Source organism: Culicoides brevitarsis, chromosome 1 (assembly GCF_036172545.1).
Source record: "Culicoides brevitarsis isolate CSIRO-B50_1 chromosome 1, AGI_CSIRO_Cbre_v1, whole genome shotgun sequence".
NCBI classification, from domain to species: Eukaryota; Metazoa; Arthropoda; class Insecta; order Diptera; family Ceratopogonidae; genus Culicoides; species Culicoides brevitarsis.
The window spans coordinates 11397729-11417391 of NC_087085.1; the positions used below are offsets into that span (position 1 = coordinate 11397729).

Consider the following 19663-nt stretch of genomic DNA (forward strand, 5'->3'; position numbering starts at 1 on the left):
ACAACTAAAAATTGTGGAAAAAATATTAACTTCAAAATTAGCCTTTTTTTAATTTTTCTACATTTTTCCGTTTCATTTGAATTTTAACGAATTTTTTTCTCTTAGCATTATCTACATTACGGTATTCTTTACCTCACTTCCGACACACACGACGCACGAACGGAACAAAAGTAATAAAAATATTTGGAAACCTCCACTTGAAATTAATTACGTTTCCTGACAAAAATACTTCAATTAACCTACTTCCGTGGAACGTTCGCGTTGGCGTGTCGTTATGGCTCCGGAATACAAAAACAGCCGAAAAACCCTCGCTACGAGTGCTTATTTTTATTGTAAAATTATCACATTGTTAAATCATAATCGTTTTAAACAACGACCTGCTAATGGCAACAAGTTTAACTCTGACGGCATTTATTTTATGGCGCAAAATAACCATGTGGGACTCTTTTTTCTTCTTCTTCTTCTACTTCTACTCGTGTCTTGTCCCTCTATTTAATGTACAAAAATTGTCATCTCGTGTCCTGTGAGAAAATGAAGCAAAAAAAAAAGTTACTTGGCCACTTTTATGGGGCAATAAAAACTCCACGTTGCTATTTTTTTTTTATTCAAAAGAGAAATAAACACTTGAGAACTTATCGGTCACAAAACGGAAATAATTTATGACAATTTAACAGTTTTGTCAAGAGTTTCAGGTCATCAATACACAAAAAAACGATGAAAAAATTAAGGAAACAGATGTTGATTCGTATCGTCAGACACGTTCAAATATTCATCGCAGAATGAACAAAACGGGCCTCAATTCGTTCAAGTGCAAATATATTTAAATTAACATTTATGAGGAAAATATTTTACATTTATTTTCAAAGAAACAGTTTCTTATTTGCGTATATTTTAAGACGAATTTCCATTAGCAAAATTTACATAACTTTTACCTCGAACATGCACACTCGAAGTACAAACGTAAAATAAAAAGGCACAGCAGCAGTTTATTTGATGTCTTTACTAAGTTGAAGGACAGACATAAATAAATTGTGTTATTTTAACCTTTTGAGAAGTTCGTTTCGTTTTGAAAATAACAAAAAAAAAGTGTTAAAGGTGCAAATGAACAAAGGAAAAAAGTTTAAATCGAATTTTTGATTATTCTAAAGAAAAAAAATATCTTGAGGAAAATTATGCATAAAAATATTAGAAAAAAAATCCTTAAATAGCCGAAAGGAGTGTTACTCCTTTCAAATCATCATAAAGCAATAAAAAGTCATTTACGATCAAATTTATTCATAAAAAAAAGAGGAAAGACTCAATAAAACAATAAAATATTGGGATATAAAAATACAAATTAATGTTCAAGGACAATATTTGACCTTGACCTAATTTTCATTATTAATTAATTTTATCAATTTTTTTTTATTTTTCAATTTTTTTAATTAATAAAATTTGATTAATCAGAAAATATTCTAAAAAAATGAAAAATTAATTAAAAATTCAAAGTTTTAAAAATTTGAATGCTAAAAAGTTTTAATAAATCTTCTGAGTTATTTTTATTTTTTTAAGTTTTAAAATAAAAATTTAATGAAAAAATAAATTAAAAATTGTTTCAAAATAAGAATAAATTTTATCAAAAATTTTTTAACAAAAATTCAGTAATTTTTTTAAATTATGTAAATTCGTTAAATTTTTTTGAAACTTTATACAATACTGAAAAAAAAATTTTAAATAAAATAATTTTAATTAAATTTTTAAAAAAATTTATTAATCATTAATTATTAATTAAGGTATAAGAAAAATTATTTTAAAAAAATTAAAAATAAAAATAAATAAATAAAAATGAAAAAAAAAAAAATACAAAAAATAATATCGTTAAATAAAAAATAAATCTTTTTTTAATTAATTTATTTTTTTTATTTATTTATTTATTTTTTTTTTTGAAATAATTTCATAATTTTTTTTATTAAATTGATTAATATTACATAAAAAATATTTAAGAAAATAAAATATAACTTAGATATTAAGGATTTTTATACTCTTTAGCATTTAAATTCTTAAAAATATAAATTTTTAATTGGTTTTTTTTTTTTCATTATTTTCAGTTTATTAAAAAAATAAAATAAAATATATGAAAAAAGTCTAAAAAAATAAAAGACTTTAAAAATATAATAAATAACTCAGCAAACGAAGTGAAATTAAATTTATGGTTCAAGTATTCATACAAATATTCTCAAAAACATGAAAAATGTCAAAATTTAAATGAAAGTAGAAGAAGATCACTTGAGCAGATGTTATATCGTAGTTCTTGCAAAAATAACTCCGCAACACATAAAATAGTAATGCATGACTGGTTTAGTCAAAAAATACTCTTTGCACTAATTCTCCATAAAATAAAATCACAAATGTTATAAATTTCTGTCCAAATCTCTCCGAAAAGAAGATTGAGATGGACGACAATCACACATTTCTCCAAAAACGCAAACACACACACAATAAACTGTCTAAATGACAAATTACGAACAAACGAAGGAAAAACAGAAATTTTGTGGCAAACACGTGAGCCAAAACTACACTCAATCCATTTAAAATCCCATAAAATTGAGTCACATATCTTTCGTTTTCGTCTTCGTTTCAAATATTATTTATCTCATTTTTTGTGTGTTTTGTCTTGATCGTTGCATGTTAGTGCGAGACTCTTCTATTATTATCTGTCTTGACCACTTTTAGAAGAAAATAATATTTTTTTGAGAGAAAACGTACCAACAACAGACAAATATGCGGGCTGACCAATTGGCGGCGTCGTTGAAATTTGACATTCGTAAATGCCGGTATCCCGTTTCTGGGCATTCCGTATTCGCAATGTCCATTCTTCCGTGTGGGGCGAATGCATTGCCTCGAATCGTTGGTCTGACGTGTACGTGTACCGGCCCACAGTTAACAAATGAATGTCCCTGTGCCGGACCTAAGTAAATAACACAGAGAGAGAAGGTAATAATATCATCATCAGATATTTTAATGGATGGCGACGTGGTTTTCGGGTGAGTGTATTTCGTGTCAGATTAGATGACACTGCAAATTTTGTATAATTGTAAGCAAACATTTATCAAGAGAGAGACACAGGACGACTTGCAAGACCCTCCTTTGTTTGCTTACACTTTTTTTTCTTTTGTTTGTTAGGCAAATACAATTTTTAAAAATTTTTCACATTATTTTGGACCTTGAAATATTAAATATTAATAAAAGAAGAAAATATTTTTATATTTTCTAATAAAATATTTTTTTTATGTTTTAAAAAAATATTTTTTATCAATAATTTAACAAAAATTAAAAAAAAATTATTTCTTTTTGTTTAAAATTTATTTTTAAATTCATCAATTGTTCTAAATTTATTAATTAATTTTAAATTTTTAAACATTTTAAATAATTTTTTTAAATTTTATTTAGTTTATAATAATTTTTTATAAATTAAAATTAAAATTTTTTTAATATTTGAAATTTATTTAATTTTTGAATTTATATATGAAAATTATTGTCAGAAATAATTTATTTTTAAAAAATATAATTTATTTTTTTCATTAATTTAAATTAATTTTACAAAAATATACTTTTTTTCAAAAAAAAAAATAATTTTTTATTTAATTTTTTCTTGAATCTTCAACAATTTTTATCAAATAAAAATTTATTTTTTTGACCTAAATCTTTTTTTAGATTGAAAAATGTTGTAAGAAAAAAATTATTTTTGACTTAAGCTTAAATAAGTTACAAATATATTTTGCAAATATTTTATTAATAAAAAAAAATCATTTATTTAATTTTTATTAATTAATTAATTTAATTTAATTTATTTTTTATTTAATTAATTTAAAAAAATATTTTTCCCCAAAAATGTTCAAAAAGTCAAAACATATTTTTTTTTAATTTTATTTTTCTTAACACTCAAAGCCAAAATTAATTTTAATTTTTATTCAGTTATTCAGTTTTATTTCAAGCTTAACTTCAAAAGGTTTTTTAAAGATTAAATTTAAAAATTTTCTATTAAATTTTTTCGTATAAAATATCAAATTAATTTTTAAAAAATTCTAAATCTGATTGAATTTTATAAAAATTTTTTTTAAGTCAATTTTTGTATGTTTTTGACAATATAAACTATTATTTGAGCATTTTCTTTAATTTTTCTCAAAAAAAAATTTTTTTTTTCGATGAAATGTGAAAAATTTTCCAAAATTGCACTTGCCTTTTATTAATGTTTATTTTTTGTTTGTTTGTGTTAGTAAATCATTAGAGTCGGCAGGTTTTTTTTTGCTTACCCAAGACACTGTGCGGTTGCCCAAATTTTTCACTTTACACACTAAGTACACTGTTTTTCCTACTAAACCTGTAACATTGGCAGGCATGCCTGACACATCGAAATAGGGCCCGTTTAGCGTTGACGGTTGCGTTGGCCAGTCATGCAGAAATTCTGTGTTAAATTCTTTCGAACCTGAGTAGGCTTCTGCAGTTGTGTGCGAAAGAAAAAAATGAGAAGAAGAAAAAAAAGGTTCTTTTTATCGCTTTGTTACAGACACAGACACGAAAGGTGCGAACAACACCTGACTTCTTTTTTTTTTGTCGCACGAATTCCGGTCATCTTCTTACCTGTGTAGTAAAGTATAAAAAGCAACAGTGTCATTAAATGTGTCGCCATTTTGTACATTAATCTGTAATTTATCTGCACTTTAATTTTCTTTTTTTTTTCTCACACAAAAATTTATTCGCCAATTTTAAATTCTTCGCTTTAATTTATTTGTGTTTAGAACAATTGCTCAAAATTTATTGGCATTCTATTTTATTACTTTATCATTATTACAACTTGTGTAACGCTTCTTGCGTAGTTTTATTATTTCTTGTATACATTTTATTACTTTCTCTCAAATTTTCACAAAAAAATATATTTTATTGCTTCTTCGCTTTTCGTTACCCTTTCTTTCGTTATTTTTTGTTGTATTTTATTATTTTTTCGTAAAAACGCACATTTTCTAGATTGAATTGAATTGAATCCAGCAACCGAACACCATCAATAATGACACATCTTTTTATTTATTTTCTGTACCAATTCCTCAATTCATGATGTAACTGACCTACTGCAGCTTCAATTCAAATGTACAATCCATTAATCCTGAGCAATAGACTCATAAATTATTTGGCTGAACGATCTTGTTTATAAATTCTCATTTTTTATCCGATATTTATTTTTTTTTTCAGAAAATTAATTTAAATTTCTTTTTTTTTCTCTTGTTTCACTACAACACTCCCGATATGTTGTTACGACGAAATTTTTTTTTCAATTTTTTTTTTATTTTATTATTTTTCGAGACACGAGACTAAAAAGAATTGCGAGCGTCAAGTTTTCGGATCGCGATACACACGCAAAGCACATTATTGCTCAACTACTTTAGCAAGCAATTTTTCTCGGCGAACTACGGTAAAATTTCCCCTTCGTAGCAAACACAAAAACTTTGGTACATGCGCTTCCGCTTTCCTTTCGTAGTAGTGTGTAACCCGAAAAAGGAGACGACGAAAATTTTTCCCCAGCTCGAGCGGAGTTTTTGGTTGCTATCGGTTACTATCTTTTTTTGCATCAACGTGTTTTTGTTTGGATTATGTTATGTTCGGTGTTTCGTTTGTCAAGCAAGATGTACATGCACGCCGCTCGCACATGGTACAGTCGGCGCTCGTTTTGATGGAATTTCATTCATATTTTTTTTTTGTAGAATGTTCTGATTAAGTAGCGAAAAATCGTATTTGCTCACGAGGGAGTATTTTTTATGAATTTTAATGCTTTTAGGAAAATTATTAATTTTTACTGTGAGAATTATGGTAATGAAAAGTTTAATAAAAATATGAGACTAAAGTTTAGAAATATTATTTTTGTTAAAATTGATTTTTTTTTTGGCAAAAATATTAAAGAAATTCATTTTTTTCTGAAATTTTTCTTTAAACAAAATTAAAATCTTTAAAATTAAATTTTCTAAAGTAATAAAAATTAAAAAAAATAAATTAAAAATTTATTAAAAATTTAATTAATTAAAAATTTATTTTTGTTTATTTTAAATTAAAAAAAAATATTATTTGACTAATTTTTTATTATTAAAAAAAAATAATAATAAATACCTACCTACAAAAAAAATAAATTATCATTATTTTTCTAAAAATTAAAAAAAAATTATTTTTCAATAAAAAAATTTATATAATTAATTTAGATAAAAAAAAAAGTTCAAAAATGTTAAAAATAAAAAATTAATAAAAAAAATTATTAAAAAATAAAAAAAATATATAAAAATTTAAAATTTCATTTTTAAATAATAAATCAACTTAACAGTATTTAAATAAAAATTGAAATTTATTTTAAGTCTTTCATAAAAAATAATATTTGTTTCAAAAAAAGTTAAAAAAAAATATAATTCATTACTAAAATTAATTAATTATTTATTTATTAATTTAAAAAAATATATTAAGAAATGGTTAAAAAAATCAAATTCGTAAATTTTTTTTTTTAAATTTAATAATGATTATTTAATTTAATTTAATTATTAAATTAAACTAAATATTTATATTAATAGTGGTAAAAAAAGTTATTCTAAAATTAACTTAAAATTAAAAAAAATATATATTTTAAATAAAAATTTATTTTAAATATTTGATTTAAAAAAAATATTTCTTGCAAAAAAAAAAAATAAAATAAATAAATTCTCAATTTTTTTAAATACAAAAAAACTGCGAGACACAAATTTTTCACAACACTTAAAAGACTCCTTCTGCATGTACGGTTTCTTTTTTCCTCTCGTGGTTGTTTATTCGCCAAAGACGTTTACAAGAAATTTAAATTATTGATTAGAACAAAAAAGGCGTGAAGGCAATCAAAGACTCTGCAATTTCTCATTGTGGCGACGGAATCAGAGCAGAACTTAAATTCCGCGAACAGTTCAACCAGTAAAGAAAAAAAAGAGTGATTTCCGCTTAAACAATCATTCATACAAAATTCATCCGTTTTCTCACCTTTTACTTGCTGCTGCAAAAAAAAACATTTTCATGGCGGTTTCGAAAGTGTAAATAAAGGAAGTACCTGAAGACAATTCAATTCCGTTTTCTTTTATTTTTTTCAACACCCTCGAAACGAATCTCATATAATCATCATCATAATAATAATATACAAAATTGCTTATCTCGCAGCCACTCGCAATGATACGACGAAGTAGCAACATCACCACAATAATGGGACCATTACCATCCATTCGGTACAATATTGGCAGTGCACCCTTTGATGTGTCTTGTATTTCGAGGTGTTGCGGAAATTGCAAACGAATCACTTATTTCAAGTAACTACACACACACGCCGCCTGGCATTAGCTTGCCACACAAAAGGCATAATGGCATAAAATAATGCGAGTTACGAAGAAAGGCACACAAAAAATCGAGTAAACTTTTATTTTTATTTTTTGCGTGCCCATAGAGATACATTTGGATTTAAATATCTACCGCTTTTTCCTCTGTAGGTATAGATACAAAAATAAAACGAGAGAAAACCACATTCATGACTTTTGTATCTCTTGCGAGTAGAAGAAGCCTTATTATATTGTTATGTATGTATGCAGATTTGGGAAATTTTTTTGAGGATTTGCTCTAGAAACGATTTAATAGAGGTATTTTGTAATATTGTTGTGCATTTCACTGCCTTATTTGAATACCAGCACGTGTGCCAACAAAAAAAAAATCTGTTTTTTCCCCGAAAATTTGTGTCTTTTCAAAATTATTTTATTGTATTTTGCCAGGGATTTGATGGGATGAGGAACAACTGGTGTCATTTTGTCATGTTTTCCTGTTTCGTCTGTCTGCTGAATTTAATGGACTGTTTATCTGATGTTGGAAATATTTTTGACACTGATTAGCTTTAAATGTTTTGACATCAGGTTTTTGGCTAATTTGGGATTTTGTATTGATTTGTACGGTGGATTGTTAATTAATTAATTGCTCGAGGCTCAGACACGTTTGAAAATGTTTAATTTAGCAATTATATTTTTTTTTATAAAATTGATATTGATATAAAAATAATTTTCGAGAATTAAAAAAATAATAAAATTAACACAAATTTTATATTTTGCTTTATGTAATTATTTTTTGTAAAAAATATTTACCAAAATAAAAAAAAAATATTAAAAATTATTGAAATATTCAATTTTTGTATTTATTTTTGTAAAAACTTCAGAAATTAAAAATTTATTATATTATTATTTTTTATAAATTTTATTAATTTTATTTAAATATTTAAAAAAAAAATAAATATTAAAATTATGATTAATTTAAATAATAGAAAATTGTAAAAACATTTTAATAACAAAAAAAATATATTTTAAATAAATTTAATTCATAATTTATTTAAACATAAAGTTAAATAAAAAAAATTAAAAAAAAAATATAATTTAAATATAAATATATAATAAATAAATATAAATAAATTAAAATATTAATATTTAAAAATCTTGTAGTTTTTACAAATTGAAATTAGTAGGTAAATATTTTTTTGTCTAAATTAATTTAATCCATCATTATAAAATTTTTATGAATTTTTTTTTTTGAATTCTGTTTCGTGCTAAAAATTATTTTTTTACGAATTTTAATAATTTAAAAATTAAAATAAAATTTTTTAAGAGAAATATTTTTTTAATAAAATTTTTACAAATTTTGTAAATGTAAAATAAGCAAAATATGTGCAGCTGCGAGACAAACAATTCTTGGGTACAAAATTTAGAAATAAAAATTATAAATTAAAAATTTTTGAAAATATTTAAATGTGTTAGTATTAAAAAAACTTAAAATTTAATTTTTGATGCTCAATTATGGAAAATTTCAAATAATCGAAATCTTAATATTTTTCAAATAAGGAAACAAAAATAGAAAATATTAAAATTACCAATAATGAAGGAATTTTCCTGATTACTTTTTATTGCTTGGTAACAAAAGAACCACAAACAGACGATAAGGCAGCGAAAAACTCTCAAAGGCCTCCTTTGACAAATTAATTAACTAATTAAAATCGATCAATGTCACAAACAGGAAATGCCCACTTATAAAAAAGTGAATGACTCGAGGTAATTCCACGAAAACACAACACGAAATTTTCCATGTCACAGACGTTAATTCTTTACCCTTGTGAGCCACTCGTAATTTATTTATATATTTTTCCATGGCTGGCTGATGTGATATCAACAAACAATAAAAACAACAAGAAGCGGAGCAGGAGGAGGAGGAACGAACAGAATTGGGAAATGAACATCAAGACAAACTGTCCCGGAAACGAGTTTCTTCCTCTTCGAAGAAACTTTTTAAAAAAGGAAATATAAAGTTTTTGAAACATTTTAGCAAACAATGCAAAAATTCTTAGACGAACTTCAAGTTTTTTCTTCTTCCATGCAGACACATTTATTTATTTCCCAACAACAAGATATTCCAGCGATACGGATGGAGAAATGGCAAAAGTGAGATGATTATTCTATTGACCCATTTCTTTAATAATAATACATTCCTGTTTATTTTTTTTTATTTATTTTCTTTTCGTTTTTTCTATCCATTTGTCGTGCCTGGCTACGTTCGTCTTCTTTATATTCACAACTTTATCTTACATTTGAAATTTAAACAAACACGGAACGACAGCCAACGACTTCCAACAACAAAAACTATGCTTGAGCAGAGAAAAAAGACGAAAAAAATTGAAAAGGTGGAAATAAGAGCGAAGAATCAGCTTAGCAAACAATGTGTGTGGTTGCTCGGTACATATACAAAGTACAATAAAAGTTCACTATACTCCTCTGGAGTTGTTCAGCCATACGAGACATCAAAAGTTTATAACGATGCGAACGAGTGTGTCACACACAACACACGCTCTGTGCACGAAAAAAAAAATTAAAAATACTTTTGGGAAATCTTTTTATTCGTCTTCATTCCAATTCTTTCATTTTTTTCTGCTCTCTGGCATTTGCACGATGAAAACATTTATTTCATCTGCACTTTCAATGCCTTCACTATTTGCTTACATATCATTATTTGTGCTTCCACTGTGGCGAAGAGGGGGCGCAAAAACGAAACGAACCTTAACCCGTTTATTATAATAATTTTCTGTAAACTTACCATTTATTATTCCGTCTTTTTTTTCTCTCCGTCTCCCACGCCAAGTGCCTGATATTTGTATAAGTGAGTGCTTTGAAAGCTATTTACGAGCACGTACGACCGACAAACAAAACCGACTCGTAGCAGAAAGAAAGGAAGAATTTAGATGTAACCGCATTTTAATTAAATTTAGAAGTAGCTTTGTGATTTTTTTTAATTAAAAATTTTAGTTGCATTTACAATTTTCAAGTCTTTTAAAATAATTTTCATTATTTTTCTGGATTTTCTTTGAGTTTTCTGAAATTTAGCTAAGTTTTCAAATTTTTTTTCGAATTTTCATAGATTTTGGTAATTCTATTAGGTACTGCTAAAATGTAAAAGATTTTGTAAATTTTCGCTAAATTTAATTTTTTTAAGAACATTTTTTCTTTTATTTTTTTATCATTAAATTTTATTAATTTATTAATATTTATTATTTTATTTTTATTTAAATTTTTTTTCCAAATATATTTTAATATTTTCTAAATTTAATGATTTTTTAATTTTTTTAATTTTTTAGAATTCTCTTGAGTTTTTCAACTTATCACTAATTTTTTTTTTTATTTAAAAAATGGCATTTTATTAATTTTTTAAGAAAATTTATCTGAGCTTTATTTTTTTTAGTTTTCATTAATCTTCTAAAAAATTTTCAGATATTTTTTTCTTGAATTTTCATAATTTTTTGGTAATCTTTTTGCTGAAACTTGTCTTTATTTTCGAAATAATTTTATGTTTTCATGTTTTTCATTTTAATATTTAAAAAAAATTATTTTTTTTTAATATTAGTTTTTCTATTTTCTAAATTTAATTATTTTTTTTAATGTTTGATGAATTTTTATGTTTTTTCGAATTCTTTATTTAAAAATTTATATTTATTTATTTTATTTTCATTTTAATTTTTTCTTCATTTTTTTAATTTTTAGATTTTTTTTTAAATTTTATTGATTTTTTTTCCAAGTTAAAAATTTTGTGACAAATATTATTAAATATTTCTTAGCTTATTAAAATATCATTTTTTTTTGAATTTCATGAATTTTCATAATTTGAAAAAAATTAAATTGTTATTTCAGTCAACATTTGCACAATAAAAGGACTTGAAGAAAAATGTTGTTGAAAAATTATTTGAAATGCATTAAAAAGAAATTATACATTTATATTCTATCCATTTTGTTTGTACACAATTACACGTTAAACATTTTTTTTTACTTTTGTGGGAAAACTATTATTATTACATCGCCATCCGAAAGTTGTTTGTGCATGATGTTTGTTTTAATATATTTACTTTGAATTTACCACATCCTTTTTTCCTCTGGAATCCGTGACGAGTAGAGTTGAGTTGAGTTATTTTGTTTGTGTTACGCTTTAAAAAAATTTACTTTTTACATTTTTTACAATTTTTTTCCATTATTTCGCCTTTTAAAAGGAAAAAAAGCTGAAGTTGACGACGAAGACAAAGCGTCAAGTGGGACTTTGCTCTGAATTAATGGGATTGTTAAATGTTTGTTAAAGTAAAGAAAAACACACATTGCTCTTGAATAAAATATCGTGGTTAAAGCATTTAATGATAATCATATATGCACATAAACGACGAATGAATGAGCTTTTTTTTGTGTTTTTTGTTTAATGAAATGATGCCATGTCTCGAGGGGACTCTTTTCATTGTGTGACAAACATTTTCTATCTAGTTTTAGATAATTTTTTATGGCTGTTAGAAGGGTTTTATTCTCATTTTATTCTAAAAAAAAAACTTTAGCTAATTAAGTGAATGCTTTGTCGCAGAGCCGGGAATTGTCGGCTTGAATTGTCTGTTAAATAAAATTATTTCTTTATGCATGATGATTTTATTTTTCTTTGAGTATGAGAAAAAAAAAGGTTATAAAAGTTCATTTGACTTTAAAAAGTGAAAATTGTTTAATTAAAATTTTTAATTTTTTTTTATGAAAAATTGAATAATATTTTTTTTTTAATTTTACTTTTTTTAATTAGGTAACAATAAAATTTTTATTTTAATTTTTTTTTATTTTATTTATTTATTTTATTTTAATATTTTTAATTAATTAAAAGATTTTAAAGAAAAAGAAAAATTAAAAAAAAATAAATTTTAAAAAGAAATTAATTTAAAAAAAAAAATAAAAATTAAAAAAAAATATTTATAATAAAAAATATATGAAAATTATAAATTTTTTATAAAAAAAATTAATAAAAAAAATAATGAAAAGTAATTTTCTTGGTAGGTAAAATAAACTTAAAATAAATAAATATTTGTTTAAAAATTTATTTTATAAAATTCATTAAAATAAATCAATTAATAATTAATTAAATAAATTTTTATTCAATTTTACAAAATAAAAATAAAAAAAATAACAAATATTTTTAAAAAATATTTTTTGTCTTTAATAATAGTTAAAGGCAAAATATAAATAAAATAAAAATAAAAATTGACCTATTTTAGATGACAAAAAGTTCTAAATCAAGTCACTATTTACCTAAAAAAAATATTATTCACCCCGAAAACTTTTAATGTTATTAAATAAAAATTCAATCGATGGCCTTCAACTTTTTATTTTACTTCCTTCATAAAAATAACAAGATCACAACATTTAAAGAAAAAAAAAATCCAAACATGTTTTTGTCCTTCTCTCATTTTTTGTTTATTTTTTCAATTTTCTTCCTGTACCCAATTTTTTCTTTGCTTGTCTCTCTTTCTAATCAACTACAAACAAAACTTTTTTTTACTGCGTGGTACCTTCATACCCGAAAGACATGAAAAAAGAAAGAAAAAAAAACGACTCACACAAATCTAAGTTACTACCGTGATAAGCATGATCATGAGACGAAAATATTTTTCGTTAAAAAACAAAACATAAAAAATTAGTTGTTGTTTTCCCTTCATCGCATTTTTTTTAACCACTTATCCATATGTTCCGCCAAAACTTGAGTTACCCCAAAAATTAGTCTTTTTTTCGTCGATTCTGTCTCTGACTGGCACTTTTTTAACTCATGAAAAAATAAACAAAAATTTTCCTTGAGACATTTCACCCGTTTTTCCGCGCTTTGAATTATTTTTGTGAAGAATTTTACCTTGAAAAGACACGTGATATGATAATTTTATGGAAATGACTTTTTTGTTGCTCATCTTTATCTTCGCTCAGTCTCGGTTAATGCGAAACAAAGAAGAAGCAAAAAAAAAAGGTAAGATTACTTTTAAATGCAACTGACGGATGGATGTCGCGAGATGCGAATAAGAGGCTTTGTTACTTTTTTTTTTATTTATATTTTGATAAAATCTCATTAAAAGCAATTGAAGGACGAGAAAAATAAAAATTTTTCGTCGCCGTGTTGAACATTAAATTTGTATTTAATTATGAATGCAAATTGTATGTTGATGATGTTCTTCGTCGTACTTTTCTTACGGCTTTATTGTGATTTTTAATTATGTTTTTTCCCCTGAAAGATAAGAACAAGAAAAAGTTTGCCGTCCTGACAACAGATTCTTCATCAATTTTTCAGCTGAAATAGATTAATGAACAAGTAGCTTTAAAAACAGACAAAAATTTTCTCGGAAGCCACTCAATCAAAAAAAGGAACTTTTTATTGTTGTCGTAGTTAATTTTTATGTACATAAGTCGTCATAGGCTTTATTTTTTGTACAGACCGAGAAATATTTTAATTTTGTTTATTGGTCCGAGATTCAATGTTTTGCGAAAAAACATCGAAAGAGAAATTTATAAATTAATTACCACGCAATCTAAGCCACGACAAACAACATTAAACATGCAAAATAACTGTTTTTGTTTGACAGCAAGGCTATTTTCGTCGGTGTTGCTTTGTCATTGTCGTTCGTACTGAAGAAAAACATAAAAAAGTAAAAGTAAGTACTTTCTTAGTTAATTACCATTATTTTAAGGTTTTGTTTTATGATTAAATGAGGAATTTGTGAAAAGTTTTTTGAAGCGTGAAAGAAAGATGAAGACGCGGCTTGATTCTATTATTAAATATTCTCGAGATTGTCGCAGTTTGTTTGTTTATTTTTATGTTTTTTGTTATTTTGGGACAATGAATATAATTACAGGTACCAGCTACTTATTTTTTTATTGTTACTATAAGCGTTTTATATCTAAAAATAATCGTAAGAAGCTTTGCATTTTTTTGTCTGATTTTGATATGTAAAGAGATGTGGCTCGAGGAATTTTTGGTCAGGGCAAAAAATTTAACTAAATTTTTCTGAAAAAGCATAAAAATTGCAAGAAAGTATCAAGAAACTTTTAGATTTTGGGCTATCGTGAGAAATTTTTGTCAACCTGAACCTTTTTTCATGAAATTAAGTTCGAAAAAAAAATTTAATTTTTCTCATTTGTCATAAAAGTTAGAGCCTTCAGGGTATATTTTTCTGAAAGAGCATAAAAATTGCAAGAAAGTATCAAGAAACTTTTAGATTTTGGGCTATCGTGAGAAAATTTTGTCAACCTGAACCTTTTTTCATGAAATTAAGTTCGAAAAAAAAAATTTAATTTTTCTCATTTGTCATAAAAGTTAGAGCCTTCAGGGTATATTTTTCTGAAAGAGCATAAAAATTGCAAGAAAGTATCAAGAAACTTTTAGATTTTGGGCCATCGTGAGAAAATTTTGTCAACCTGAACCTTTTTTCATGAAATTAAGTTCGAAAAAAAAAATTTAATTTTTCTCATTTGTCATAAAAGTTAGAGCCTTCAGGGTATATTTTTCTGAAAGAGCATAAAAATTGCAAGAAAGTATCAAGAAACTTTTAGATTTTGGGCCATCGTGAGAAAATTTTGTCAACATGAACCTTTTTTCATGAAATTAAGTTCGAAAAAAAATTTTTAATTTTTCTCATTTGTCATAAAAGTTAGAGCCTTCAGGGTATATTTTTCTGAAAGAGCATAAAAATTGCAAGAAAGTATCAAGAAACTTTTAGATTTTGGGCTATCGTGAGAAAATTTTGTCAACCTGAACCTTTTTTCATGAAATTAAGTTCGAAAATTTTTTTTTAATTTTTCTCATTTGTCATAAAAGTTAGAGCCTTCAGGGTATATTTTTCTGAAAGAGCATAAAAATTGCAAGAAAGTATCAAGAAACTTTTAGATTTTAGGCTACCGAGAGAAAATTTTGTCAACCTGAACCTTTTTTCATGAAATTAAGTTCGAAAAAGAGACTTTTAGATTTTTTTCGTGAAAAAATTTTAATTTTTCTCATTTGTCATAAAAGTTAGAGCCTTCAGGGTATATTTTTCTGAAAAAGCATAAAAATTGCAAGAAAGTATCAAGAGACTTTTAGATTTTGGGCCATCGTGAGAAAATTTTGTCAACCTGAACCTCTTTTCATGAAATTTAATTTTAAACTTAAAAATTAAAAAAAAAAAGTTTTAAAAAAAACTTAGAAGTTTTAAAAAATAGCATCAATTTAAATAGAAATCGTCTTCACCTGACTTCCATTCATAATTTGCATTCAATTTCCACACCTGAACAAAACTTTTATTGAATAACAATAATTCATCTGAATCATAAATAACAATAAAAAACTGAAATGAAACAGGTGCCTTTAAAAGTATTTATTTAATTTTCTATGCAATTCTTGGAAATGACGATTCAAATTAAGCCTTTTGTTGAATTTGTGAGAAAAACCTCAACAAAAAAGCATTCCTAGAAAATACATTTTTACTTCTCTCCTGCTCTCGAAAAAAAAAACACAAAAGCATGAGAAATGAAAAAAATATTTCCAGCCACATTAAAATAACTCTGCCGAGATTTGTTCGGTATATCTCTGAACAAACATTTAATTGTTTACTTTTGTGAAGGGAACGTTAAAGCACGATTTTTAACAAGCAAATAATTTTTCTGTTATTTTTTTGCAAATGCAAAGTAAATTACTCGCCAACTAACTAGCTCAACGGCAAAAAGGACAAAATCAATGTTTAATTTTTGTAAGTCACCCAAAACGGTTCAATAAATGCCAGTCAGTAATGAGGTTGAAGGACGCCTGTCTAAACACCTGAAGAATAATAAAACGTAAAATGCTCGAAAAAAAACAAAAAGAGCGTGCCGGCATGATGATTGATGGGCAATTTACGTGTTGGCAGTTACAGTATCGAGTATCGACCCCCCGAATGCGGTGTTGAAATAACATTTTTCCCCAAAAAATAAAATTATGCTTTGCTGAAATGAGGACAACGTCAACGAATAAAAAGTGTTTATTATTATTTATTCTGCCTTGCACTTCTTCAACAAAGCAGGTCGTCCGCTGATGCTGCTGCTGTATAAAAACAGATTATCTTGCATTTTTCAGTCGTTGTCATCTAGATTTTATTTTATTCGAGGAAAAAAACATTCGTCGTCGTCGTCGTTTATCCACTCGTCACTCAATTCTGTTTGTTCACACCGATTTTTTTCTGTATAAATTTTATTATTATTAGTGTTTTCATTGTTGATTTTAAATTTACATTTGCATATTTAAGAGATTCCCTTTTTTTCGCTCTCTGTCACAGATGATGATGGTAGTAGCTGTGTGCGACAAATAATTTAGCTGATGGTGCAAAAATAAGGGTTTCACGCTAATATACAATGAAAAAAAAAGTACTATAATAATTTATGGAAAATTAAAAATCAGTGAATTTAAATGAGTTGTTTGGCATAAAAATAAAGGGGTTGCGCTAATTTTTTCTTATGTGATTTTTTTTTCGTTTGACCTGATTTAGACACTTCCTTAAAAACGTCTTTTATTGGATGACGAAGGAAAATTAATTAAATAAGCGTTACCCGTGAATTTCGTTTCACCCATCAAAAAATTTTTCTTTGTTTTAGAAGCACAAATTTTTCCCAAAGCTATGCGAGAATTTAAAAAAAAATAATAGAAAAATTAAAAATTATTTTTAGAAAAAAAATTAAAAATTATTTTTAAAAATTAAAAATAATTTTTCAAAAAAAAAATTAAAAATTATTTTTTTAAAAAAAAATTAAAAATTATTTTTTGAAAAAAAAATAAAAATTATTTTTTGAAAAAAAAAAATTAAAAATTATTTTTAGAAAAAAAAATTAAAAATAATTTTTAGAAAAAAAATTAAAAATAATTTTTCAAAAAAAAAAAATTAATAATTATTTTTCGAAAAAAAAAAAATTTAAAATAATTTAAAAAAAATTCGATGAGGCATGATTGCATAATAAACATTACATGCCATTTTTGGGAAATTTTCTTATTTTCCATTTTTTATTTTCAATGTTTTTTTTATTCAAAAACCTTCTTTCAGCTAAGCCTGACACTCTAAAAATCCTAAAAAAAATTCTTAAAGCAGAACTTGAGTTATTTCGTTACAAAATTTGTATGGACCAATTTTATTCAATTAAACTTACAAAAAACCAGACGTCTCCATTTTCCCATAAATCCATTTCTCACGTGATTTTTCAATTTTCCAACAGCTTCATCATCACACATGTTCAACTGAAGCATCGAACGATGCCATGTGAGGAAACGAACGAGTTTGTAGTGCTTCAGGTGAATTATAAAACATTCGATTCTCGTTAACAATGTATTTTGCAGTTCTTTTTTTACAACTTACACGTTGCGTTCCAAAAACGGGAAATTGTATTCATGACTGAGACAGAATAAGTAATTAATAAGCATGATTCTACAATTCTGCTTCAACTTAACCTCCGTACGTACGAGAAATTTCGAGGTATTTTTGGCGAGAAATCAGTATTTGACATCATAATTATTTCGTGTATTGGCAAAAATTTTCTGCGCCATATTTCGCACGGCGAAGGGAAAAGGAAGAGGCAGCACTATACGTACAAGTCATTTACATAAATTATGTATTTAATTAATATTCTTCCTCGTTAATTTATTGATGGTGTTTCGTATGGAAATGTGATTAACTGGAGGAAAGTTTTTTTTCTGCTTTCGTTCGTCGTAATTAACGTTGAGGATGGAGATGAAGTTTCTAGAAATTTTCCAAATCACTTACGGTGAATAAGTTTATAGATGCTGTGATGCTAATTATCTACGTCAAATCTATTTGAAGAAGAAATTTGTGGAAAAATTACTATATTAAGAAAAATTATTTTTTGATGAACGGAAAATTTTGAATTACCTCAATAGATGAATGAAATATGGAATGATTTTTAAGTATGGGAAATTAAAATGGTAAAAAAATCAGATAATTTTGAGTTAAAAAAATACTTTTTGGGATACTTAATTCTTAATTTTTTTACTTTTAAATTCTTTTTTTTTTATTAAATAAATAATTTAAAGATAAAATTAAAAAAAATTAAAGGTAAATAAAATTATTAATTAATAAAATTTTTATGTATTAAGAAATTAAAAATATTTTTAAAAAATTCTCAAAAGTAAAAATTTTGAAAAATCATCTTTAAAATCAATTTTTTGATGAATTTTTAATAATTTTATCTTTTTAAGTTGTAAATTTTTTTTTAATTTTAATTCAATTTCAATTTTTAATATAATTTTAACTTTTATGCTTGATGTTTCAAAGAAATAAACCAACGTTTAAATAATTTGAAAACTGGTTCTAAAAATTAAATCTAATCAGTTTATTTATAATTTTGGATTTTTTATAAATTTTATGAAAATGCTATTTTTTAATGAAATTATATTAAAAAAATTATCAGAGAAATTTTTAAATAACTCAAAACTTTAAAAAGTTTTGTTTTGAAAACTAAATCAAGAGCAAAAAAAATCAAAGCCATTTTTCACAAATTTGCTCCAAATGGAAAATCAAGCTCTAATTTAAATTTTTAATCATTTTTTCTCAAAAATTTTTAAAAAATAGTTTTGTTTTGAAAACTAAAACAAGAGCAAAAAAACTGTGTCAAAAAATTTTCTTTCCAAATTAAAAATTTGTCAAAGGGCTCTAATTTAATTTTTAATCATTTTATAACTCAAAACTGCCAAAAAATTGAAACTGAAAAAAAATTTTTCTTTGACATAGTTTTGTTTTGAAAACTAAATCAAGAGCAAAAAAACTGTGTCAAAAACTGTGTCAAAGCCAAATGGATAGAAATTTGTCAGAGGGCTCTAATTTATCATTTTTAATCATTTTCTAACTCAAAACTGCCAAAAAATTGAAACTGAAAAAAAATTTTTTCTTTGACATAGTTTTGTTTTGAAAACTAAATCAACAGCAAAAAAAACTGTGTCAAAGCCATTTTTCACAAATCTTGCTCCAAATGGATAAAAACTTGTCAGAAGGCTCTAATTTATCATTTTTAATCATTTTATAACTCAAAACTGCAAAAAAATTAAAACCGAAAAAAATTTTTTTTCTTTGACATAGTAAGAAAACTAAATCAAGAGCAAAAAAAAAAAACTGTGTCAAAATTTTATCTTGCTCCAAATGGATAAAAAATTGTCAGAGGGCTCTAATTTATCATTTTTAATCATTTTATAACTCAAAACTGCCAAAAAATTGAAACTGAAAAAAATTTTTTCCTTTGACATAGTTTTGTTTTGAAAACTAAATCAAGAGCAA

At 24.8% G+C, this 19663-nt stretch overlaps 1 protein-coding gene across 1 annotated transcript in view; it reads right to left on the reverse strand.

The window, feature by feature from the left end:
- Positions 1-4756, reverse strand: part of LOC134838408 (zwei Ig domain protein zig-8) — a 36453-nt gene extending 31697 nt beyond the window's left edge. Inside the window, exons 1-3 of the mRNA XM_063853933.1 lie at positions 4621-4756; positions 4293-4477; positions 2746-2947 (exon numbers count right to left, since the gene is read on the reverse strand). Of these exons, the coding sequence (XP_063710003.1) occupies positions 2746-2947; positions 4293-4477; positions 4621-4678 (445 nt within the window). The 5' untranslated portion in view covers positions 4679-4756. The remainder of the gene's footprint in view (positions 1-2745; positions 2948-4292; positions 4478-4620) is intronic.
- Between the last annotated feature and the right edge of the window lie 14907 nt (positions 4757-19663).